Here is a 10,075-nt window from a genome sequence, read left to right on the forward strand (position 1 = left end):
CTAAATTATAACAATTTTTAAAACACCAAAACGGGTTCCCGCCCCAAAATGGGTTAATGGTTAATGTGGTTAAACGCTAACGTGACATGGATGCGCTCCAGGTCTCAATGGATTAAACGACGTCATGCATGCAAAAAAAAAAAAGGTGAAAACGATTCGTGGGGACGACATCTGAACCGAGACGAAAAAAACAAACAAACGCTAATAGCATATTTACACCCAAGTATAAACATAATACTGTTATGAATGCTGTGGTAAAAAAAAAAAAGGTACAAAATAAACAAAGAGTTACAACGAAGGCACAATGGTTACTACTATTCAGGAAAAGTAAACAGCAGTTGCTGCATTTCCCTCTGCTCGCATGGTGTTTTTTTTTTTGTACAGTGCAAAACGGTGTATTATTCTTTTGACAATGCAACAGTGTGAGATACTGTGTCACATGAGCAATGAGCAGTGCAGAATAAAGCCCCACTCTCACTGGCAGTGTATTAGCTTGTATAATAATGACAGTTTTAAGTTGTATGTATGTATGACACGACCAAGTGAGGGGGGGAGGGGTACTGCATTTCTCTTTAAGGCAAATTACTTGAAGACATTTTGAAGTGTAGCAGCAAAACAACAACCAAAAAAATAAAATAAAAAGAATATTAAAGAATATTCAAACACTGACCGTGTACAGTATGTTCAATAGTCTAATATCTTATTAACATCTGACTTTCTGCGCACCATATCTTAATTTTTCTTTTTTTTACATTATAGCACATTTCTCATTCTATACACCGGGGTGGCATGTTAAAACAACAACTGCCCTGCGAGGAAGAAATAATCTTAAAAACATCTCAAACTTTTACACGAGATTATACCCAAGTTATACAGTACTCTTTTTTAAATAAGTTTCCCTCTTTTTTGTTTTTAGTAATAAAATATATACTCGTAGATTTATATAATTCTTAAAAAGGAGTCCGTTTGTCCTTCCTTAATATCTTCTTGAAATAAATCCTCTGGCTTTCTGTGGTGAGGTCTTATGTACAGGTTGAGAGTTCAGCCAACCAAAGTGTTCAGGCGTCAAAGGTGCTCAAGAAAGGGGCGTGGTGGGTGGGTGGGTGGGGATGGGTGGTTGCGCGTGGGTCAGCCGGGGCGAGCGAGCCCCACGTGAAGTGAGGAGAGAGAGAGGCAGGGCTCGCCAGAGAGTCTAGCAATCTTTGGCTGACTGGATCCTCAACCCACCTGCAAACAGAGAGAGAGGAAGAAGAGACAGAGTTAGTTGGATGTTGCAAATCGTTGCTCCTATCTCCGAATTTTAACCTTTTGTGGGGGTTTTTTCCCCCATAAATTAACGCCCTACTATGATCATACTACAGCGCCACGCAAAGGTAGCAGATGCTATTATTTTTTATTTGAATCCCGAAAAGTAACAGTTTTGAACATACAAGGTTTTCACCGGACAAAACACTCAAATGCTAGATCAAGCAGAACGGAAGAATTTGGAATGTACCTCTCCGTTCTAGCGTCGACTTTCAATACACTAAACAATTTGAGTCTATATTCAATACACTGAACAAGTTGAGTCTATATTACATCTATTTGACTAATTGACTCGTTTGTAGAACTTGGAAACGAAATCTCCGAATGTTGGTTCCATTTGTACACTCATGGGGGTCCTTGAAATCAAGAAGTTTGAGAACCACTGATTCTAAAAGAAGTGTCCGGTCATATGAGCTGCGTGCTGAGCTGACTCACCTTGTGCCTTGCTGAGCTGCAGTTTGGTCTGGCTCTGTACAGTCTCCAGGTCATGTAGCTCCACAACAGAGTCTTTACTATGAGGAGACAGGTTTGTTTTGCCACCACAAGTCCTCTTAATGTTCTCGAAACAGTCCAAGTCGCTGTCCTCGTCGAAACCCTCGTGCATGTAGCCCTGGTACGCCGCCCCGGGCAAACTGGGGTGCACGGCCACCGTGACGGACGCCGTGGCCGTCACCGCCATAGTCATGGCCCCCACGATGGGGCCTTGCTGCGAGGCGAGCACCGAGTTATTGTTGCAATAAGCGGGCCCCTTAGTCCTGCTAGGCTGAGGCCCTCTGCCGGCCTGAAGCCTGGGCCCGCATTGACTAGTCCTCCCGGGAAAGTGAGCTCTGTCCCCGGGTAAAGGCTGCTGCGGCGCCGGGGGCCTCCGGAAGCCCTGCGGCGGCTTGTTGTGTCCGTCCCAGCAGATAATCTGGGAGCCGGCGGGCAACGGCTGCGCATGATGAGACGTCTCGTTCAAGATGTCTCGGGTTGTGCCTGCTGAACTCTCCACGAACGGCTTCACCACCTGCAGACCCAGAGGAGAATGTATTAGAGACGGCCATAACGCATTTCTACTGTGGTAGCTTAACTACGGCTGCATCAGTTATTCACACCGATTAATTTAATCAATTCTATTTATTTTCCCCTTGATTTTAATTCAATGAATTATAGCAGAACTACAAGCTCAGTATGCGATGCATTGTGATCTTGTAGATTGGTTATTTTTGCTATTTCTTTGCGTCACACAGTTAGTATAAAATAGGGCCAAAATAGTTTCAAATTATCGTTTTCATGTGTATAGTAAAAATCAATGAAAACTTTTTTTGTTTGAAATAAAACACGCTTCTCGATTATTCGACCAATCGAAAAAACGAACCGACAGAATGAACGTTCAAGCATTTATAATTATTCTCCATGTTCCTACCCCCCTCCTCTTTGGCCGGGCGGGCATCTTACCGTGAGCTTGGGGAAGCTAGGGTTCTTGCTGGCCTCCAGCAGGATGTGGGAGGAGCTGCCGGGAGGGCCGGTGGCGTGCTGATGGGGCGCGGCGCTGTAGTACGCGCTCCGGTCGCAGTACCTGTAGTCCTCCTCTCCGATGCCAACGCCGCCTGTGGTGGTGGTCTCCGAGTAGTACTCGGAGTCCGACGACTCGGAGAAGGCCTGCTGGCGCGGCGAGCGAGAGTAGTAGTCGTGGTGGGTCATGGGCGGCGGCAGCGACGGGGGCTCGGGAGACGACGGCGTGGTGGGCAGGTGGTCGTCCGAGCCGATGACCTCCTCGGTCGGAGGGCCCATGAGGGACAGCAGCACGGGCAGCAGGACCAGCCCATTCAGCATGCCCAGCACGGTCAGGATGGCCAGCACGGCGAAGAAATACCTGACGGGGACAGAGAAGAGAGGGAGGGAGGGGTTAGTCAAGTCCTTCTGTGGCACTATAGTTCTCTAAGTCACTGGTTCTCAAACCGTGGGTCGGGAGCCCCAGAGGGGTCCCCACGTGGTTTTGGGGGCGTCCCCAGATGACAGTAAAGTGACAAAAACTTTACCATAGATCAAACAAACATTGGCTAAATTGTAAAATGATATAAGAAAGTGGCCAAAATTGTGAAAAAATAGAAAATAGTAAGGGGGGGGGGGGGGGGGGGTTCTGTGACCTAATGCATACCAAACTGGGTAACTGAAATTAAATGGTATCAGATAATGGCGGAAACCTCATCAGTGTCAGCAGCTCATCCACCAGCCCAAAGAAGACTGTTCTACACCACACTACGCTTCTCCTCAAAACGTTTTCTCTTCTTGTGCGCGCCGCGTACGTTCTGTGTTTGTCTGCTGGCATCCAGGTCAGCTTCCTGCAAGGATTTGGCGGCCTTTTGCTTTCCATAGGGAGCCCTCATTTATCACACACACACACACACACACGCACACACACCGAGCGCACATTGCACACATGCATGCTGTGCACGCACCTTGGGGAAGCCGAATCTATCAGTACGTGGCGACCGCTTCCTGAAACTATGTGTTTACATTAAGGCGAGCAGATCCCCAGCGTCAAAAACACCTCCTCTGAATCCAACCCCAACCCTCCCCCACCACCCACCCCCCTACAGGGCTGGGGGAGAGCTAGAGAGAGAGAGAGAGAGAGAGAGAGAGAGAGAGAGCTCTCACACACGCATAGGCTCACACAGACAGACACCATGCACACTGTAGAGCTTGTACATCTGCTATTTTTGAACATTTCCGGAAAAATCTTAGTTAGAACTATACTGATTTAGAAGGCATTTATAGAATCGACCTCAGGTCTTCACGGATTACAAACATAGCAGATCTACAAGCTCTACAGTGTGCATGGTGTCTGTCTGTGTGAGCCTATGCGTGTGTGAGAGCTCGCCGAGACTGTTAACAGCGCGGCGCGCCGAAGCCAAGTCACCTTCTTGTGTGTTTATACTGGGGGAGCTCTGCCAAGAGGCCTTCTCTCTCTCTCTCTCTCTCTCTCTCTTCCTGCCCGTGCATCAGCCAGATCACACTCCTCACAAGTACGTCTACCAATGAACATGCGCGTGATATGGCTGCACGCATGCATGGCACGCACGCACTCACGATTTATGGCTGACACCCTTATAGTAGGTGCGAAAAAAGTGTGTGTGTGTCTTTTTTCACTGTAAGATCCTCTAACGGAGAATGCATGCGCACGCTCATACACATAGCCATACACATCCGTGTCCTCACAAGGGAGGGAGTTAGCTCAGGGGCAGGAGACGACAGGGAGAATCCAGCGTTTGTGCATTAAAGATGGGGAGTGTGTGTGTGTGTGTGTGTGTGTGTGTGTGTGTGTGTGTGTGTGTGTGTGTGTGTGCGTGCGTGCGCTCGCATCTTGATTCCCAGCTCCAACTAAAACACGCTTTGATGCCTCCGCTGCTGCTGCTGCAAGGCTCTTGCTCTTCGCAAGCACGCGCATATGGCTGTGTGTGTGTGTGTATGTGTGTGTGTGTGTGTGTGTGTGTGTGTGTGTGTGCGCGCATTTCAATAGAGCTCTGGGGAGGCCAGGGGTGGAGGCAGGCCACAAGAAAGAGCTCCTCGAGAAAATTAGAGAGGACTCCACTTAAACACTAACAGAAAGCAGAGAGAGAGAGAGAGAGAGAGAGAGAGATCATAACTACCAGCCAGACTGAGAAAGAAAAAAAGAAAAAGAAAAAAAAAAGAGTTGATTGGTGGAATGTAGAAGAGAAAAGAGGAAGGAAAAGCAGCCGACAAGGACAGGCATAATAGCAGCGGAGTGTTCTGGAATCATTCTCCGCTCCTCTAAATGGACTTGTAGTACTATTACGACTACTACTACCACTACTTAACTCCATGTGGGTCATGTGCTGAGGGAAAGGTCACGCTTAAAGCGGCTCCGCACGGTTGGGTGTGATTTCATTCGCCCTTTTGTCTCACAACTCATACACTCATAACTTACTGCCAATTGCACCCCTCCCTTGTCATACATCCTCTCTCTCTCTCTCTCTGTCTCTCGTCCGTTCTTAGGTAATGCACCCATCATCCTAACCAGTTGTGACATAAAACACTTCAGGGGGATATTTTTGGTTTCTTGTTCGCCTTATCGACCGTGACCGTATTCAAATGCCGCACAGACAGACAGACAGACAGACAGACAGACAGACAGACAGACAGACAGACAGACAGACAGACAGACAGACAGACAGACAGACAGACAGACAGACAGACAGACAGACAGACATGACTAATTTATCCCACGGCGTACGACGGTGCGCTGCGGCGATAATAGCCAATCTACAATCTCACGGCGGCGGCGGGAAACACAAATGCACGTAAATAAATGAAATGCGCGCAGACGGTCAGACAGAACATGGGAGGGTGGATCAATGTCTTTCTGGCTTACGGCTGCAAAAAAAAAAAGGGAGAAAAAAGTGCAAATAACACCTCCTTCATCACTACTTTAAGTCAACATGCCCCAAAAGAGCAGCCTGATGTTTTCAAACTGGGACAAGAAAGGGAAAAAAGGAAAAGAGGAGGAAAAAAACAGTGAGATAGTATTTTCAGGGTGAGAGAGAGAGGGGGGGGGGGGGGGGGGGGGGGGGTTGGTTAGACCTCCAACAGCGTTTCACTGTCAGGAATTCTGTTGTTTATATAAACTGTAATCTTTTCCATTCGTCGGCAGAGACTGAGGAGCTGTGTGTGTGTGTGTGTGTGTGTGTGTGTATGCGTGCGTGCGTGTTTGCATGCCTGTACATATGTACGTGTCTTTTTGTCTGTGCGCCCATGTGTGCAACTGTGTGTGTGTGTGTGTGTGTGTGTGTGTGTGTGTGGTGGTTGCATATGTTGGCAGGCACTTGTGCATGTGTGTACGCGTATGCGTGTGGACGTGCATGTGTGTGTGTGTGTGTCTGTGAGCTGAGCAGGGCTAGCTGTTTATTCAGTGTGTTACAAGGCCAGGAGATGTTTACATCTGTGTATTTATGCTTCTCCCCAGCTAGCCAACACTGGCTAGCCCCATTCAGCCGACCACGCTACGGCTAAACAAGACCTCCAACAGAGCTGCAGCTAACGCAGTCACAGTTCTCAGCCCTATTCCTTTCACCCTCTGAAGAGAGCGTACCAATGGACCCAAGCAGAGCCGTCACAAAGGACAAACCAACACTGAGGATTTTACCGTGTCAAGAGTTACAAAAAAAAAAAAAAAAAAAAGTTTACAAGAAAATAATAATCGCTTAGCCTCATGTGTGAAAATGCTCTGTGTCTTTCTCGCACGCGCACCGTTTTTTTGTAATTTTTCTTATTTTTCTTTTAGGTTTTCTTAGCTCAATTGCACACAAAACAACCTTAGCTTTTAACATTCAGTAGATTTTCTGTGGTGTGGGCTCAAACAAGTCCACAAATCCCATATATTACATAACAATTTGCCAGCAGATGACGCTGTTGAGGGATTTTGCCTGTTTTCATTGCAGCTCAAAAGGCTTCAGAACCCCGGGCGGTTAGCTCAACCGTCTGGGCACCTATAGGCTGCCAAGCCAGCCGGACGGCGTGCCGCCAGTTTGACTCCCGAGCCCGTGTCACTCCCCATCTCTCTCCCCCTTTTCTTGTCTGTCTACTGTTCCCTATCAATAAAGGCATGAAAACAAATATTAAAAAAAAAAAAGGCTTCGGAACACACAGAGAAAACCCCAGACCACACCACAATTTCGCAAGGAAGAGGAAAGGAACAGGAGAGAGGGAAAGAAAGAAAGAAAGAAAGAAAGAAAGAATACATCAGAAATGAAGCCTGCAACATCTGCTTCCTGAAAATACTGAATCACACCCCTTGTGATAAATACACAATCTCTCTCTCTCTCTCTCTCTCTCTCTCTCTCTCTCTCTCTCTCATATACACATTCCCATTCATTCTCTGCGTCCGTTTGTCCAGTAGCTCTCTCTCTCCACATTTAGCTCAGAGAGACCACTTTGCTTTCCTCCATCCATACGTTGAACCATCCATCTGTCCATCCGTCCGTCTATCTATCTATCCAGTGGAAAATGCTCAACCGAACATCCCTAACGTCTCTCTCTCTTCTTTCCTCTGTGAAGTGTTGCCTTTTCATGTGACGGAGGCCCTACTGCAGTCTGCTGCTGCTCAAGGTTGTGGTTTTGGGTTTGAGAAGCAGAGCCCACATTCAGCTGAAAAACATGGAGCTATTTCACTTTTTTTCTTCTTCCACTCTGACCATTAAGCAGTGGTGGAAAACAGACGCACGCATGCACCCCCTCGCACACACGCACACGCACACACACACACACGCACACACACACATACACATACACGCACACACCTCCTACCACTTCTGGTGGTAGGAGGCTGAAGACCAACTGACTGACCAGTTCAAATTTAGCTCCGCTTTTTTATTTTATTACGATGCCCAGCGTGGACAAAAAGAATGCCAAAAGGCCAAGTGGAATTTTAACAGATTCCCCTATGTGTGTGTGTGTGTGTGTGTGTGTGTGTGTGTGTGTGTGTGTGTGTGTGTGTGTGTGTGTGTGTGCACGTGTGTGCGGGGGCGTGCGTGCATGCGCGACACCACCCAGTGGGTAGTAGAACACTTCCATGTTTACGAGCAGCTGCTACACACCCTTGATGTTTTCCCCATTTGTTGTGCGCACCCAGGGCGGGGAAGAATATGTGTGTGTGTGCACATGTGCACACACACACACACACACATGCACAAGTGTGTGCATGTGCGATGCCTGGAGTGACAGGGCCAGGTGCAGATGTGTCAGTGTGTATGCATATGTGTGTGTGTGTGTGGGGGGGGGGGGGGGGGGGGGGATGGGGGGGCTAACATTCCCACCTGCAGGCACCGCTGACCTCCCACTAGGCTGGCTCCTGTACCCAAGAGAGGCCAGACAACTGTCTCCCCGCGCACGCACACACACACGCACACGGTGTAAATACCCAAAACACTGCCTCCTCTGGCTGGAACAACGTGCGAGGAGGTGTAGTTTGTGGAAGCTGAAGTGATACAATCTCCCCTGTCTCTCTTTCACACTTAACCCCATCCCACCCCACTCACTAACCCAACACAGACACAGACACAGACACAAACACAAACACACACACCAGACAGACAAGCAACGGTGTCACACACACACACACACACACACACACACACACACACACACACACACACACACACACACACACACACACACACACACACACACACACACACACACACACACACACACACACACACACACACACACACACACACACACACACACACACACACACACACACACACACACACACACACACACACCTCATGATGAAGTCGAACTCGGAGCCGGCCAGCATGAGCACCCCGAGCAGTGTGGAGATGGCTCCGTCGATCACGGGGGCGAACATGTGTTCCAGGGCCACAGCCGAGCGCTTGTTCCTGCTCCCGATGGCCGACAGAAAGCCCTGGGAGGAGGCATGGTGGTGGTGGTGAGAGAAAGAGAGAAACGTTTAGAAAACAAGTCACCACAGCAGACGCTCTGCTCGTGGAGCAGGCTTAGAAAATAGGTTTATTGGAATGTCATGTTTGGCTACCATTGGCAGGAGCTTTGTTGTTGTTGTTCGTCGATGTGTGTGTGCGTGTGTGTGCGTGTGCGTGTGCGTGTGCGTGTGCGTGTGCGTGTGCGTGTGTGTGTGTGTGTGTGTGTGTGTGAGGCAGGACATTGCTCAATTCCTCTTTCGTTGCCTTTTTATGGACGATGACGGCAAACGAGACGAAACAAAGTGCCCTTCTTTGATGTCTTTAATTAATTAAACCTTATACCTCTGTTCGAATGATTTCGTTTAAGTGCTAACACAGGAACGTCTTTGAAATATGTGTGTGTGTGTGTGTGTGTGTGTGTGTGTGTGTGTGTGTGTGTGTGTGTGTGTGTGTGTGTGTGTGTGTGCTGATTCTCTCACCAGTGCAATGTGAACGGTGAACTCCACTCCGATGCCGACCGAGGCGATGAGGATCACCACGGGGATGGCACTCAGTTTGATGCCAATCAGACCCATGATGCCAAACAGCTCCACCGTCATCATGGCCAAGATGAACACCTGCCCATAAAAAAAGGACATTTCTTTCTTTAGCGTCAAGTGCTGTAGACCACTGTGGGACACATTTTGTATCTGGGTCCCATTTTTAAAAACAAACTAAAAATCAAAGAAATTCCATTAGAAAAACAAATGTTTAAGTAGTAGGCCTAGTGAAAATAGCCGATCTGCAAATCTGCTATTTTCACTAGTTTGGGTCCCAGGGAGGTCACGGGCAAAACACCACCGCTGTAGACGAGCGAACTCTGGGTGACTCTGACTGAAATGGACCCGTGGTAGTATAGTAAGACTGAAATGGACCCGTGGTAGTATAGTAAGACTGAAATGGACCCGTGGTAGTGTAGTAAGACTGAAATGGACCCGTGGTAGTGTAGTAAGACTGAAATGGACCCGTGGTAGTGTAGTAAGACTGAAATGGACCCGTGGTGGTATAGTAAGACTGAAATGGACCCGTGGTGGTATAGTAAGACTGAAATGGACCCGTGGTGGTATAGTAAGACTGAAATGGACCCGTGGTGGTATAGTAAGACTGAAATGGACCCGTGGTGGTATAGTAAGACTGAAATGGACCCGTGGTGGTATAGTAAGACTGAAATGGACCCGTGGTGGTATAGTAAGACTGAAATGGACCCGTGGTGGTATAGTAAGACTGAAATGGACCCGTGGTGGTATAGTAAGACTGAAATGGACCCGTGGTGGTATAGTAAGACT

General features: G+C 48.1%; 1 protein-coding gene across 1 annotated transcript in view; it reads right to left on the reverse strand.

The window, feature by feature from the left end:
• Nucleotides 1–1,106: 1,106 nt before the first annotated feature.
• The window catches only part of ptch2 (patched 2), a gene marked incomplete at its 5' end in the record, with an annotated part of 23,136 nt that continues 14,167 nt past the window's right edge, over nucleotides 1,107–10,075 (reverse strand). Inside the window, 5 exons of the mRNA XM_079529345.1 lie at nucleotides 1,107–1,227; nucleotides 1,741–2,311; nucleotides 2,743–3,160; nucleotides 8,592–8,734; nucleotides 9,230–9,367. Coding sequence (XP_079385471.1) covers nucleotides 1,193–1,227; nucleotides 1,741–2,311; nucleotides 2,743–3,160; nucleotides 8,592–8,734; nucleotides 9,230–9,367 — 1,305 coding nt within the window. The 3' untranslated portion in view covers nucleotides 1,107–1,192. The remainder of the gene's footprint in view (nucleotides 1,228–1,740; nucleotides 2,312–2,742; nucleotides 3,161–8,591; nucleotides 8,735–9,229; nucleotides 9,368–10,075) is intronic.

Source organism: Electrona antarctica (genome assembly GCF_951216825.1).
Source record: "Electrona antarctica genome assembly, chromosome: 19".
NCBI lineage: Eukaryota > Metazoa > Chordata > Actinopteri > Myctophiformes > Myctophidae > Electrona > Electrona antarctica.